General features: G+C 41.7%; 1 protein-coding gene across 1 annotated transcript in view; it reads right to left on the bottom strand.

Moving 5' to 3' along the window:
• Positions 1-16,460, bottom strand: part of MALRD1 (MAM and LDL receptor class A domain containing 1) — a 288,950-nt gene that overhangs the window by 209,024 nt on the left and 63,466 nt on the right. Inside the window, exons 15-16 of the mRNA XM_063121247.1 lie at positions 14,795-15,162; positions 12,796-13,217 (exon numbers count right to left, since the gene is read on the bottom strand). Coding sequence (XP_062977317.1) covers positions 12,796-13,217; positions 14,795-15,162 — 790 coding nt within the window. The remainder of the gene's footprint in view (positions 1-12,795; positions 13,218-14,794; positions 15,163-16,460) is intronic.

The following is a 16,460-nucleotide window of genomic DNA, read 5'->3' as shown; positions in this document are numbered from 1 at the left end:
TTTATTCAATTTATTGAGGCATTTATAGCCCACCTTTCTATGATAAAATCACACTTCGGATGGCTTACTTTATAAAAATAACAAACTGAATTTAAAAACAAATCTAACAATAAAAACAAAATAAAGAGCAATAAAACAGCATAAAAACCCCCAGTGTCATCAAAACTATAATAGCAGCAGACTAAAAAACATAGCTGAGGCTCAAATATATAAAGTCTGCTTAGATAAAACAGGCTTAAGAGACTGTTTAAAAGAAGGCAAAGAGGATGGCTTGATTAACTCCTCTTGGAAGGTTCAATAGTTTCTATGGCCTCACAAGCTATACATCTGTTGGGGAATGGACAATGAGGAGTGCATCCAAAACTGAGAACAAATCTTGAGCAGTACAAGAGGAGGTCATTCCTGAGCTGAACTGATCTCAGTTTCTTTAGAGGGTTTTCTAAAGCCCAAGGCAAGCACTGGAATTGAGACTGGGGGGTGGGGGGTGGGGATGGAAGTCACTGAAGTTGGCATGAATTTGGCCTAATATGGTCCAGTCTGCCAACCTGAGACATTAGTCAGGTTGTTGCATTCTGAACCAACTGATGTTTCCAGACTCTCTTCAAGGACAGCCCAATGTAAACTGCATGGCAATAACTCACACTGGAACATGAACCACAGAGGCCAAGTCTGTTTCCTCCAGGAAAGGCTGCAGCATTGTCATAGGCATTTGTGCCCATCACGGTCACCTGCACATCCATAAGTACAACCAGATTCTGGAATGCCCCCTGATCTGCAATCCTACCATTTCAGGAGTGCAACTATGTCTAGAGCAGTTCGAACACTCTGTCCAAGATCATCAGTATCCCCAACTAACAATGCCTCTGTCCTGTGTGGATTAAGTGTTCATCTATGCTTTTGGCATGTGTGTTTTAAAACTAGTGCCAGATCTACACCAAGCAGGATGTAACACTTTGAAAATGGTATACATAATGCCTCCTGGGCCCAAACAGTTGTCAAAACCATTAAGCGGCAGTGTAGATCCTTCCTAGGTCTACCCACCGCAATCACCTGGCACAGTTTCCAACTCTCCTTATGCAGTACCCAGACATCTATGGAAGTACATTCTCAGAGTCTGAACTAATTTTCACTAGTTATCTCAGGACACATTCCCATGCATGGCTGGCTGGGGAATACTGGGAGTTGTAGTCCTGTCTGAATGTGCATAGGATTGTGCCCTTGAGGACTTTCTTAATCCTGATGGATTTATTTAGTTTATTTGTTTGTTTCTTTATTTACAATATTTATATACGGCTCCTTATCTAAACAGATTCCAGAGTGCTGAACATAAAAAAATAATATAGTAAAAATATTAAAACAGCATATTAAAATTGTTAATTAAAAAAAGAATACCAATAAGAACCATGGCTGGTCAGTTAAAGAAAGCTTCCTGGAAAAGAGCTGTTTCCAGGAGGCCCCAGAAGCAGCACAGTGTTGGCACCTGCTTGACCTCCAGGGGCAGGAAATTCCAAAGAAAAGGGGCCACCACACTAAAGGCTCTTCTCCTGATGGACTCCAATCAGGGCATGGGTCCATGTGGAATCACCAGGAGCATGCATTCGGATGAATTCAGTGATCAGGCAGGTTGGGAAAGGAGAAAGTGCTGTCTCAGGTATCCTGGTCCCTAATACCAACACCTTAAAGCTTGCCCAGTAGCAAATAGACTGCCAGTGCAGTTCCCTCAGCAAAGGAGTTAAATGCTGGAAAGGGGCAGCTCCCGACAACAGCTGAGCTGCTGTGTTCTGCACTAGCTCCAGCTTCCAGAGCAGCCTTAAGGGCAGCCTCACATAGAGCACACTGCAGTAATCCAGACCTGAGATTACTTTACCACTGTGGTCAAGCTATCCCTGTCCAGGAGACGCCGTAGTTGGCATGACTTAGCGTGGATCCCATAGTTCCCACCAAATGGCCAGCTTTTGCATACTGCTGAGAGAATGCTTAGATGTTGGTTGAGACATCTGGTGTCTTGGTCTCTACGATACCAACTGATTATTCACAGAACTCCAAAGAAAACCTACATATTATTATTATTATTATTATTATTATTATTTATTTATTTATTTATATAGCACCATCAATGTACATATATACCATATTTCCCAGTGTTAAAGTGCAAATGGGGATAGTTTTCTCATCTACTCTGTTTGTAGAATAGAAAGACCCATCTCAATTCTGTTTCAAAATGCAAACCACTTTAAAACTCATCTGCCAGCTGAAAATTGGCAAAACTCATACGCTATTATATATACCAACCTCCAGGGAACTCATTTACCATGAAGCTAATTTCACATCTCATTTATTATCTGAATGAGGATAAATAGTTCCTGATTTCTTCAGCTCTAAAAACTCTGCAGAGCCAGTTCGAATGGAATTTAGAAGGGTGACAGGTACATGGTCAAACACAGGCCATGTTCAGACATCACTTTAGTCCACAATGGCTTAATCAGATATGCCACCGGGGTGGGGGTTGTTGTTGCAGGATCAGGATCAGCCTTCACACTCAGCCATCCTCTATAGGGAGACATCTAATCCACCTTCCAAACCCCACTCAATTATAACCATGGGAGAGAAAATCCCAGATTGCAGCTTCACTTCAGCAAATGGGCTAAACAGCAGCTCCCCGACATAGCATTGATGCGCGATATTGATATACTGCAAAAGGGCAGTAAAAAAATGCTGCCGAATAACGCGATAAACCACAATGGGTTAAGTAATCCACTGTAGTTTATTTATCTTCTAAGATTTGGATTATTAATTGTTTTAGTGCTGTTTTTTTCTGCTATTTGATGGTCTATATTGTGTCATATAGCTGCTTATATTCCTTAATGCTATTTTAATTTTTGTACATGTGAGCTAGCATGAAAATATTTTAACTCAAAATCACGATAGAAATGTTCCAAATAATAAAAGCAATTGGTTTGATTACCCAGTAGAGAAGAATGAAAGCCATCAAGGTGGCCTTTAAAAGGTTTTTGACAGGATTCTCTCACCATGCTGTACAACTGCAACAACATTCAAATGGGGCATGCCATGTGTAAATGCCTTGGGAAGCAAGTTAAATAGGAACCCCTGAGGTATTTCTATTTTGTGTCTTCTTTTTTAATGATTCTCAGTCCTTCTCCAAACATCATATATTGGCTGGAGACATGAGTATTGTCCTCAGAACATTAGAAGCAGAGAACAATACACAGGCATGACCCCTCAGCCACTGGAGTAGGGAATTAGACTGACAGGAATAACGTGGTTTTCTGCTTCCTTCCCTCCAGCAAGAGACCCAAAAGGGAAGATGGAATTGCTTCTGATGGTGAACCACTTTGGATTCCAGTTGTGCTCCAATCCTTTTCATGGCAAGGGAGAATCTCCTTGCAGTTTAGAGAACTTTCCCTTGTTCCACCAAAATCTCCAGTAAGAGTGAAGAAATAAGTGTTGAGTAAGAGAGGACATAATTTCCTCCCAAACTATTTGAATATACACCGGGGTGGGTGGGGTGTCTATACATGTCCAAAGCCCCACAGTGGCTGTGAATCTGTGCTGCATCAGTTATATGATGCAGCCGCAGATTCACAGCCACAGCAGGTCTTTTCCTTGAAGCTGCACATAAAAAACATCAGGGACTTACCTTGACTTTTTGGGGGGGCGAGGTCAGACAGCTCTTCTGCTGTCTGACCTCGCTCCATGGCCAATTCAGGAGACTTCACACCGGAAACCAGGAACTGAGAAGAGGCGCAGCTCCAGTACCTGGATGACCACAGGAAACCCCACAATCCTTCCTTGGCATCAGGATTACCTGCCGCCACCCCCAGGTAATTTTTTAATAAATAAATAAATAAAACCACAGGGTTTTAAGGGAAAGCAGCGCCAACTTGGTGCCATGAAGACAGCCCCAAACTAGATAGCAAGTATTTTCATTGTTGGGAAGAAATCAGCATCCTCTCAGATACAGCTTTCATTGGCATCAAAGCAAATTGGACAAAGAGGAAACACTTCCCTGTTGGCACGTTCCCCAAATGCTGGGACATCTTCTCCTTTTCTTACCATGCAAAGTGGAACATGGCATCCAAGTATGCATCAGATGCACACAGCATCTGATTTACTCTGACACTATTTGTTGTTGTTGTTGTTGTTGTTGTAGATTAACCCTTGTTGCATTTTAGTTGCTACTCAAAAGAAGCACAGGGGGCCAAACTGATTCAGAGGTGGAAGGATGGGATATGAGACATCCAAGTCCCACTCCCGCCCCACCTCTGGTACATAACAGATATCATTATGGCACATCTGGTTGCAGCAACATGTGTTGTATACCCAAAACAAACAGTTCTCACTTTGAATTCAACATGTTCAGACAGCATAATTTACAGAGTTTTCTTTGCTAGGTTCCCTGTCGCCCAAAACTCATCAGCATGCACAGATTGCATAAGAGGAAAATCAGTGGGCATCACAAATAAAATATCTTCGACGATATCACACAAAATTTAATGAATCAGCTATCATTTGATTAATCATATAAGACATCCTATAGCTAAAGCTATTTTGAAAAGCAAATGGTAGAAAGCCAATAAATCATTAAACTGCTAAATAGTCAAGGAATTGAGAACTTTTCAAATAAAGATAGGCCCATCGTTCCTTTAAATAACACAGAAGCCACAAGATGAAAAATGAGATAAGATATACGCAAATATGATAAACGTAAAGCAATTAATTTTATTCCAATGTTTCAAGATTAAGAAAATTGACTTTACAGTCAATGTCATTTTTCATCAGGTTGTTGCTGATGCCAAAAATAGGGGCAATTTTTCATTTCAACTTGGTAGGAATTACATCAAAAAGTCTTCGTATTGGAACTAATTAGAAATTTATTTCTTCCTCCTTTTCTGCCCCCTCCTTCAGATAGTAGTAAAATGGTTTTGCTGGACCCATTATCTATTGTAGCTTTTGTGTTTCTTATCAATAAAAATATTCAAGGTATCTAACTTTATGTATATAACTCAACATAAATACAATGTCAAGATTCTTAATATCACTGGAAACCATTGAAACACTTCAGAACATTCTTTTCTATACGCCTAAAAACTACATGTCATACAATAAATTAAAAAAAACTAAAAACAAGCCATTCCCACAGGCTCACAATCAAGAAGTATTGCACAATGAAAGTTTGCCCACAAATGGATATGAAGCTCTAAACCTCCAGGGTTCTCAAGCTCAATTTGCCCCTGTAAAGATCCGTAGCAATTTGCTACCACATTTCACCAGCGAACCACCAAATGTTTTGTCAGCACAGCAAGAGTGCAGCCCAGTATCGGGGGTTGGAAAGTAGACCCCAAATTCCCTGAAGCTGATGAATCCCCTGATATGCAGACTTACTTCTATCATTCATGGAGGATAGAGCTACTAAACATGATGCTTGTATATTACCTTCAGCATCAGAGGAAATAGGTTTCTCAATAAGGAACAAGAGTGGGAGGGTGCTGTTGCATTTATTAGCTTCATCCCACGTACCTGTTTCCCTCGAATTACCCCCTACAGCTATAAGCTGTCATTGTTGTTGCTAGCTAAATCACACCCCGGGCGGCAGCGCTCCTAAGATCCTTTGCATAGCAGGAAAAGGGTTTAAGGGGGGAAATGTAAAAAAAAAAATCATTAAAAATCAATGGATGTCCCAATCTGATTCAAATTTGGTATGCTTAAAGCTCTCCTTAATATCTATTACTGTGCCAATTTTGATGTCTTTATCTTTAAAACTTATGCAGATGTAAGCATTTGTTTAATTTGAAGCTTAAAAGTATCAAATCCTGCTCCTGTGCCCCCAGTGGCCGCTCGGAAAACAACAAATGATTCGCTCCAAAACTAGGAGCAAAATAGGTCGAGTCTTTTGGCTTTATAGCACAATTAAAGCAGGATGCATGCGAGTACTCCACAGTTAAAGCAGATTCTAAACTTGAAAACTTCGGAGTACTTCACAATAAAAGCAGATTATAAGCTGGAAAACTTCGGAGTCCTTTGCATGCAATTTGCAGGGATTGCACAATATAACGCCAGTGTGATAAAGCTCTATGTCCTGCTTGTGGGTTTCCCACTGGGGAATCTGGTTAGCCACTGTGGGAACAGAATGCTGGAGTTGATATGTCTTTGGTCTGATCTAGTAGTGCTCTCCTTATGTTCTTAGCTGGGAGTAAGCTCCATTAAACTCAGTTGGACTTAATTCTGAGTAGACCTAGGCCAGATCTACATCAAGCAGGATATAGCACTGTGAAAGTGGTATGAAAGCGGTATATGGAGACAGGATCTACACTACTGCTTTATAGCAGTATTGAAGTGCACTGACATTTGGGACCCATGACACATGCCATATACTGGTTTCATACCACTTTCATAGTGTTATATCCTGCTTGGTGTAGACGTGTCATGGGCCCCAACAGTTGTCAGTGCACTTCAATACTGCAATAAAGCAGTAGTGTAGATTCTGCCATATATAGGATTGCACTGTGGATTTCATGTTATATTTAGGAAACATGAAACTTAGCCATAATTTGAAAACAATGCAGTCAGCGGAAAGTTATTTTGGCACATAATAGTATTTTCAGTTAGTTTAAATAGAGAACAGGTACATACATCAAGTTCCTTCCAACTCAGACTTTGGTGATCTAACCAGCAAAACAAATTGCATCTGTAGGATGTCAGAGGAGTCCAACATTAGAGGGCTCATGAATAAATATTTGGTTATTTAAATCGTTTGCTCCTTCAAGCGCAAAAAAAATTCTTAACTCAAAAATGTTATGTAAATTATCAGTGCATTTTTTCCATTCAAAGTTGCATATTAAATTCCCATCCTCAGCATTTCAGCAAATTTAGTTTAGGATACATAGATAATGAGAATTATAAAAGCAGCAGGGGTAATCAACTTATGCAGTGTTTCTGTGTATGAAGAGTACTTTGTAAGAGTCATTAACGAAGGCGTGCAGTAGTTATTATGGAATAATAAGAGATCAAAGGCATTTTTAGCAGGGATGTGCTCCGCTTCTAATCGGACCGGCAAATTAGAAGCGGAGCGGGGTGCTTCACCTCCCCTTAAGGCAGAGGCGAAGAGGATTGGGGGGCCGGCAGAGCATGGCGAAGAGGATCAAGGTGAAGGTGGATCCTTTGCCTCGATCCAGAGCTCTGCCGGAAAGGTAAGTGGGGTTTACCAGGCCCTGCTGCTGTCGCTGTCACCCATGCGGCGACAGCGGCAGGGCCCGGTAACCCCCCCCTCTCCCTTACCTGCCTCCGTCCGCGGTCCGTCGGCTTCTTCAATTGAGCCCGCGGTTCAACCAGGAAGTCTAGGCCACACTTGTGGCCCAGACTTCCTGGTTAAACCGCGGGCTCAATTGAAGAAGCCGACGGACCGCGGACGGAGGCAGGTAAGGCCCCCCGCCCTCCTCTCCCGGCCTTACCTGGCACCACTCCCCTCCACTGCGGAGCTCCAATTCGGAGCCGGAGCTCCGCGGCGAAGAGGAGCGGAGTATGGGCGGAGCGGCGTGGAGCGGAGCAGGCCGTTTCAAAATTTTCAGATCGGCCTGCGGGGCGGAGCGGGGGGTCTGTGCACACCCCTAATTTTTAGTCATTTCTTTTAATTTAGCCATGCCACATGAGGGCAGTTAACTCAGTTCACACCTATATACAACAGGGGGGAAATGGCCCAGGTCTGGAACAAATGTTATATAATAAATAAACTAAATACTTGATTCCTCAAAGCTGATGTTGAGGGTGTCTTCTACAACTATTTTAAAAAGTAATAAGAAATACCTTCTTGTATACAATTTTGTCACTGTGCACTTAAAAACACTGGAAACTTTTGTTTAATGCGTAAGAATTTGTAACAACAAAGGAAACTAAAACAACCAACTGAAAAAGAAGTATAAAGGAATATCATGCTCAGTAGGTCCAAGAAGGAAGATCTTCAGATATTTGGGACTTCAACTCCCAGCATTCATATCTATTGACTATTGGTCATGCTGGCAGGGGCTTATGGGAACTGAAGTCCAACCTCTGGCCACTTATAAAAGCCAGAGTATAAAAGGGATTCCAGACCATTAGGGGCATATCCCCTTAGTTTTACTAATTTGAGAGATGCGTCTCATTTGACAGAACTCTGTGATGTGTAGTGGAGCTGAGAATTCACTCTTCTCTGCCATTCAGGTGTCTCAGGGAGGGCAATAAAAAGTTCTAGGATGTAGCCTGCCTAAATGTGGTGTGAGCTTCCAGAAACCTTTTCCCTACTTAAATTTTGTATCATGTTTCAAAAATACACATTGGCAGAAAGCCCCTTACTGGAAGATCCCACCTGCAGAACCATGCATTTCTGCATTTGATGGAGGGAAATGGATGCATAAGATTGAATCCAGATTTAGTCATGCTTAGAGTACAGCATGTACAGCAAGGACCAGAACTTCAACTGCTCCAGTTTTTTAATGTGACACCATAGTGGAGTCTGGGTTAATACTTGTGCCCATTTCCTAAGCGTTATGAAGAGGCCTGCAATTGGTTGTTAAAAGTTTGAATTCAGGTGGGAGAAAACATGTCCAGTCACTATCTCTCCACCTAGCCTACCTTGCAGGGATGTTGATGGGATAAAATGGGGAGAGGCAGAGAGATCTATGTATTCTGCCTTTGTTAGGATGAAAAGTTGGAATAAAAGTGTAAAATAAAATATAATAATAATAATAATAATAATAATAATAATAATAATGATAGATAAGTAATGCTATTTAAAGTAATGTTATATTTGGCACTTAGATATCACAAATGTAAGCACTTCAAATATGGTATCTTTGGAATGACTCTATAAAGTAGGCTAGTATTCAGTTAGTACAAATAAGTGTAATAAATAAATAAAATATCGCTATCCCTTTAATGTAGTTGGGTGCTTGAAACTCAGAGCAGCTTGGCTAAAACCACCTCATGAGTTTACGGCAAATGTGAGACTCAAGCTACAGCTCAATCTCACTTTAGCAGGTTCCTAAGTTGCTGTTAAAGGAAAGCTGCATATTTGTTCTTAAAACTAACACTTAAGAACATAAACGTATTCATAAACGTATTCATTCAATACGTTTTCTCTCTCTCTCTCTGCAAGTGGTCTTCATCTTTTTCAGGTTCCCATAGTTATTTATTTATTTATTACACTTATAAAAGTGTAAAAAGGCTCTCTGGGCGGTTTACAGAAATTCTAAAATTGAGATAAAAACAAGTATACAAAATTTAAAACTCTAAAACACAGAACATACACACATAAAGCATTAAAGCATATTGTGGACAAATGCCTCATTATGGATCTGCATAGCAGCAATTCCCATAACTGAGACAGCAGTTTTTTCAAGTTGATGCTGGAATTGCTTCAAGGCTGCATGGGAGTCCCTGCCCTTAGTTTGGCACACCGTCTACTACAGCACACAGGCTCTCATAATGCATGCGGATCATGCACTATAGATCATTATTCATTACGGTCTATATATCACTTGTTAGAGACGCTCAGTGGGGTGTGTCCTAAAATTATAATTGAAGACAACAGAGGTCAGTCCATGGCAGGATCTACACTACTGCTTTAAAACAATTTATAACAGTCTGTATATGGAGTGTGTCTTGGGGTCCAAGACACACTCCATATACAGTTTTCAAAATGTTTTCAAAGTGTTTTATCTTGCTTGGTGTAGATCTGGCCCATATCTCCACTGTACTGAATGAAGACACTGTACCAGTTACTCACGCCTACTTCGTTGAACACAACTGGACTTACATCTGTGCATATAAGTGTGCCACATAGCTCTCAAGTAGTCACCTGGGAATTCTGAGCCTGGGCTATATATATATATATATATATATGGGACACAGAGCCAGCAAAGGTATATGTTGAAGTCATCTGGTAATAAAGGCATCTATGTAAGGTTATGTAGTAATTGGGCGATGCATTTTTTTTAGATTTCCAGGTGAAATCTGACCCTATGATGGTCTGTTTAACCGCAAAACAGCAAAATGATTAAAAGAAAAGAAGAAGAAATACTTTACTTTTAGAAACTTCAAGGATAGGAAGAGTTTTGAAAATCTTGTACTTTGACTGAAATCAAAAGTAATCCCTGTGAAGGCAAATATGTTTTTAATAGCACATTACGAGCTATGAGCATGTGAATGTTATGAGACTAGAAGCCATTTCACACCCTTTTTATATGACTGCAAAAGAAAGTAGCTACTTCTAACAATCTTTTCATCCTACCTTTTTCTACCATTTCCCTTTTCTACCTCACAGCACACCATAAGCACATTCATCATTTTGCAGACGAGTGAGCAGGAAAAAAATATTCTGAAGTTTGGGCCTCAGTTGGAACAAAAGGTTGGAGTTAGAGAAAGAGAGTTGCAAGAACATCACATTGTGCTACGAAGGAAACAGGCATGTTGATCCTATTTACACTGGAGCTTTTGCCAGTGGAATCAATTGTGGGCCCTGTGATTCAGTCTGGAAGCTTCCCTGACCGAAGAAATTTATTCCTCTATTTGTTAGCCAAAATTACAACTCTAGGGAAAAATGCCATATTGCACTTTACTCATAGCATTGCCAAGCAGAAAGAAAACTATCTTGAGTTCTTCAACCCTTAGCTATGAGAGAAGACACAGTTCCTTCAACTGCCTGGGAGCTTTACTTTAGTGCTCCATTAAACATGTGGTTTTAGAGATAGCAGAGAATGACAGATGCTTCCATCCCCAGGGCCATGTGTGAGAGAAGGACCAACCCCATCACTTTGATCCAGAAGTCAGAAATTACACCGGAACAATGGCATCACTGTGGTGATGCCATTTCCATAGTTATTAGGGTGTGTGGAGTGGGTCTGCTCCACCCCGAAATTCGGAGTGGAGCTCTGTTGATCATGCTCTCTGTTCCAATTTTTGGAGCAGCTCTCTTGCTCCGCCCCATTGGATTATCTGTTGGGGAACCGCTCTGTTTTCATATAACTGCCCTTTTATAGTCAATGGAACTTAACCAAATGCTTACAGCTCCCTCATAAAGAGATGAAACTTGGCACCCTGGTAGCTCCTAAGTAGGGATTTCACCATGCCTAGTTGGAATCAGATCCCTTCATCTCTTGATTTTAAGGATTTTTAAAAAATTCAAACTCAGGTGGTGAAACCTCATCTTTGGGGTCTAGGAATTAGATGGGGAAATTTATTATTTAATAGAGAAAAATGTGTGCTGCTTGTGCATGAGTTTTGAAAAAATGTGTGCTGCAATGTGCAGAACTAGAACACAAACACCAAACATACACACAGCATAGAAAGAAACACACACAAACTAGAAAACACAAAACCGAACTTTTTAAAAAAAAATACAAGATTTTTTAGTGGGGGTAGTAGACTTTAAACACAAACACACACACATTAACAGCAGGCAATGGGGTGTGTGGGGTGAAATGTAAGGTAAACGATTGGAATGGAAAAATAAAGAGTTATTTTTAATTTTTTTATATATATTTGTAATAGGGTAACCACACCACCCGCAGTCCTTGGGATCATCCCAAGACCACAAGTAAAACCGGGATAACTGAGGTCTGGGGAAATGGAGGGAACATCAATCCCTGCTCCTGGGATCCCCTGTGTGATAGTGTAGAAAGGGCCCATGGCAAGGTTTGCCCTTTCCCAATTGGGCTGTAGTTGGCGTATCAACCTAGGCTGATAAAATGCATACCTGGACATTGCAACCTTCTGGGCTTCCCCAGTTAATGCAGAGTCCAGGAGGACTCCCAGACTATGCACTTGGTAGTTTAGAGAGAGTGAAATGCCACCTAAGACCAGTTGTAAACCTCTATCCAAAGGTGGTTTCACAGTCCACAGTACCTCTGTGCTATCTGGATTAAATTTCAACTTAATTATCCACCTCCAAAAAGCCTCCTGTCACTGGTTAAGGAGTACTCCGGTCTCCCTGGGATGTGTAGATGGAAAGAAAGGAGTAGAGCTGAGTAATATCCACATGATAAAAAGTGTGGGGGACAATAGAGCTGAAAGTGTTTGTATCCAGTAATCATTTAAGAGAGATCTGTGGCTTTGAAAAAAATATAATTTGTCTGTCAGACCGCAGCTTTACACATGAAGGTAACCATTCCCCGACTCTAATGCCCTACTGAGGATCACGATATTTGAGATGACCCACAGGGATGGAAGGTTTGTGACATGCTGGGTTAGCTAAGGCATAATATTCCCCTTCCTCCTCCTCCTCTTCATGCCATATTTAGAAGCTTCCAGTTCTGCTTTGCAACAAAACATGCATTTCCTCTTTTGCCTAAATCTTGGAAATTATGGTTTCACCAAAGCATAGTTGGCCTGCAAACCAGAACCAGAAGTTTCTAAAATCCCCTAAAAGAGGGGGAATTAAGTGTATGAGCCTGAAGCTTAAGGTTGCTGGTGCTCATAATGCTAAACCACCATTTAGGACTAAGTGTGGATGCAGCCATTAAGCAATTTTAAGCAATCTCAAGCAGTATTAACACGAGCGTTCCTTGTCCTAAATGGTTACAATATATTTTGTTGAAAAACATCAACAAAGAGTGCATCTGAGCAGCTATATAAAAAAGGACTAGTAGTTCAAAGGAAATGTGATCAAACAGTCAAACTTCCATTAGCTAAAAAAAAAAAAAGGAGACGAACAAGAAGAAAGAAAGGGAAAGGGAAAACCTTCATAGGATCTTAATGTTTCATTTCACTCCAAAGCAAGAAAATCAAAGATTGAAAGCACCATACCTGAAATGGCTCTGAACTCGTAATGTAGAGCACTTTCCTTATCCATCTGTTGCCTTGATTACCGAATGTGTGCCACAGCAGATGTCCCCTTGTATTGCTCACCGTTCTCTGGGAAACTGCCAGCCTGTAAATGTGCTTTCCAAACATATGATAATGGAAGCGAAAAATGCAGCTTTGGTTGCCATTCGCGAAGGTAGAATTAAGAATCGGGCTTAGCAAAACTGCTCTGTTTTGGAACATTTGTGGCTCTGAAGACTCAGTGTAAAGGTAGTGCCCTCTGACTGTGCCCAGGGTGTGATCCTTCATTGGCCCGGTGTTAGGAGTGGAAGTTGGTCCTTGGTTTCGGGTCCAGTTGAAGTCATCATTCATGTCTTGCTCCCAGTTGCAGAGTCCCAGCTCAAAATTGCACTGCAGCTCAGGTGCTGAAACCACAAGTTATCAGTTTGTTTTAAACATGAAAGGTGGCCACTACTTTTTTTGTGGCAGCTGACATCACCCCCACCCCACCCTTCACCCCACCCCATCCCTCACCCCCTCACCCCTCACCCCCAACACACAGAATATCCTAGAAAAGAATCATAGAATAGAATAACTCTATATTCTACAGAAGAGAAAGCTCTGCTCCTGCCTGTGACAGTAAAAAGTTGTTTTTTTATATAAAAGGGCTGCTGCTACAATCATCCACTGCCAATAGCTAGCCACTAACCCCTGAACCTTTTGTGGATTCACCCCCTAGGAATGGGACAGCAAATTTGGTGAGTCTATGTAAGTCAGTCTATACAACTCATGGTGCCTTTTGTATCTAACCTAGGGTGTTTTCAAAAATCAGTGAGTGATGGCTGACTTCCATTTAGTACAGCAAGATTACTATCAATGGAACGTGTAAAATTATTACGATCCGAATGCAGAAAGTTCAACCGATTTCATGTATATTCTCAGCTCTGTGCTAAGCTCATGTGCATGGGGCTCCCTTTAAATCAAGGGTGAGGAATGAGTTGGTCCTCCAGATGTTGCTGGACTATTTATTTATTTATTTAAAACATTTATATCCCACCCTATATCAATAAGATCTCAGGGCGGTGTACACATAAAAGCATACAGCTCCCATCATCCGTGACCATTGGCCATGCTGGCTTGGGCTGATGAGAGTTAAGAGTCCAACACATGTTTCCCACCCTTGCTTTAAAGATTTGTAGGAATTTAGTAATTGAGAAATAATAAAAAGTGAGCAATTAGAAACATGAAAAATTGCACCTTAAACAAGACTTTATGTAAAAACAATCCCCATGTTAGTCTAGGTGCCACAAGACTTGTTGTTCATGTAAAAACAGTTTCCACAGACCTCAGTTTGCTTAAGATGCAAGCTTTCCCTTTTTTACATACATACTTTCCACTAGATCTGTTGAAGTGGATGTAACTATGGTACAATTCACACCTGGAAGGGGAGAGGGTGGTTAGGGTAACTACGGAGGTGGGAGAGTTAGTGAAACCATGATGCATGCGCCCATCACACGACTGTGGAATTGAGCAGCGCTGCATGGTTGCCTTACCTCTCCCTGCTCCATAGTTACTCCACTGTGCTCCCGCTGCTGTGGCCACATATCCCAGTGTCACTGTAGCCAGTGTGAAGGAATCTCAACCATTGAAAAACTCTGCGCTGGCTAGATTACCGCTGGAAGTTGCAGATGCTCTAGGCAGCAGACTCTATGGTCGCCACATATTTTTTGTGAAATGGCCATTTTAATCATCGGAGAAGATCCTGATAGATGACATGGCAACCCACCCTAGGGGCTCATAACCCCACTGTAGGTGGGTGGTTACCCAGAGTGGTTTATTAGCCAGTATTGTCAGGTTTTTCTCACCCACACTACACATTAAGCCACCATGGCCCGCTTCCCAATGCTAACCAAGATGGCTCAGCATTACATTGGGAACAGAGACCGACAAGGTGCTTGAAACTGACCGTTTCAATTTAAGGGGAAATGCTTCAAGGTCTTACCACACTTGTCTTCATCAGATCCGTCTCCACAGTCATCAACAAGATCACACAATAACAAACTGTCGATGCAAGCCTTTGAGTCTCGGCACCAGAAATGATTGGAGCCTTCACATTTTAATGTTGGAGGTGGCAGTGCGCAGTTCTCAAACGTTATATCATCAATAGCTGAAACACCATCATAAAATCCAAGGCTGACTTTATCTAGAGATAATTGAAAGGGCTGTGTGAGGCGGCCAAGCTGAATTAAAGCCTTTGACCACTGATCTCCTTGATTGTAATATATCCTCCAGAGGACTGTAGGATCTTTTAGTCCATCAACAAGCAAGCGCATTTCTGCTGCTCCAACTGACTGCCCATAGCTGTAATACCTGGGGAGTATAAAAGTCAGGGACATCATCAGGATCAAAGCACACTGATCATTTGAAGCTGCCTTATATGAGTAAGAGAGTTGGTCTATTGAGACCAGTGCTATGTATTCTAAGTAGCAGCAGCATAACCAGGTTTCAGGTAGAGTTGTTTGCAATCCCTGCTACTCCAAACCCCCTTTTTCATTGAATGTAATGGAGATTTGATCCTTTAGCATTCAGTGGGCCTGCTCAGAAGACATCTTAAACCCTGAAGGTGTCTTGTGCGATGTGTTTTGCTAAACCCTCTTTAGCCACAGTCGGACTGTCTGCAGCAGGGTTAGTGTCTCTAACTGTGGCTTAAAATGTTGTGTGTGACAACACAGCCTGTGGTTAGTGCTAACCCCAGAGAACCCCAGTTTTGCTACCCACAGAACCTGAAGTGTTGTCTGAACAAGCCCAATATGTAAGAAAAGTATGTGTGGTCACACTGAGCTATGGGCCCTAATTTTATGATTGTGTTTCTCTTGCTAAAAAGCAAAGAAACTTGGGAGGCTGTTATCAGTGAACAAGACTGTAACACCTAAACACACACACACACACACACACACACACACACACACACACACACACACACACACACACCTACCTCTATATCCATTTCCCACTTTTCCTCTGATTCATCAGGGGTGGCTATCACATCCTTTGAAACAAAATGTTGGAGTTGTGATACATGAGCTTTACTCATGATCACCAGTATATGATTTAAGTCATGGAGAACTTTTCCCTGAGGTCAGACTGTCTAGGGAAATTAGATGTTTACTATCTTCCTCTCCAGCAGCCAGCTTCATTCAACTACATACCTCAGGGCCAAACAAGACACAGTCCCACCAAAAATCACATCTCCCCAGCCACCCCATAAACCTGCCATTAGCCCTGGGAAGGAAGCCACAACTGGCACCAATGGAGGCATCCCACCTTGGCTAATAGCAGGTGCAGCTGGGCAATTTTAATTGGGACAGCAGCAGGGGAAGAAAGAGTTAAACCTCCCCTCCCCCTCCCCCTCCCCCCAGCACCTGTTACTATTGCTGTAGTGTTGTTGGTGGTTGTGATTTAACTGCAAGTGACACATCACATCTAGTTTGGCCCTCAGTTACAGTTTTAGCTCACAAGCATCTTTATAACACACCTGTGCTTTACTTGAGGTGCCAACTTTTACTTGAATTGCACTGTTTAATTGTGGGAGGGGGAGACAGTGATATGACAACCTGGCCTCACAGTGTTAGTGACCCTATTGGTCCCTTCTATTGCTATAGCATTAT

The sequence above is a fragment of the Elgaria multicarinata genome, chromosome 1 (assembly GCF_023053635.1).
Source record: "Elgaria multicarinata webbii isolate HBS135686 ecotype San Diego chromosome 1, rElgMul1.1.pri, whole genome shotgun sequence".
Taxonomy (NCBI): domain Eukaryota; kingdom Metazoa; phylum Chordata; class Lepidosauria; order Squamata; family Anguidae; genus Elgaria; species Elgaria multicarinata.
The sequence above is the reverse complement of the archived record's forward strand: the minus strand, read 5'-3'. Positions and strand labels throughout refer to the sequence as shown.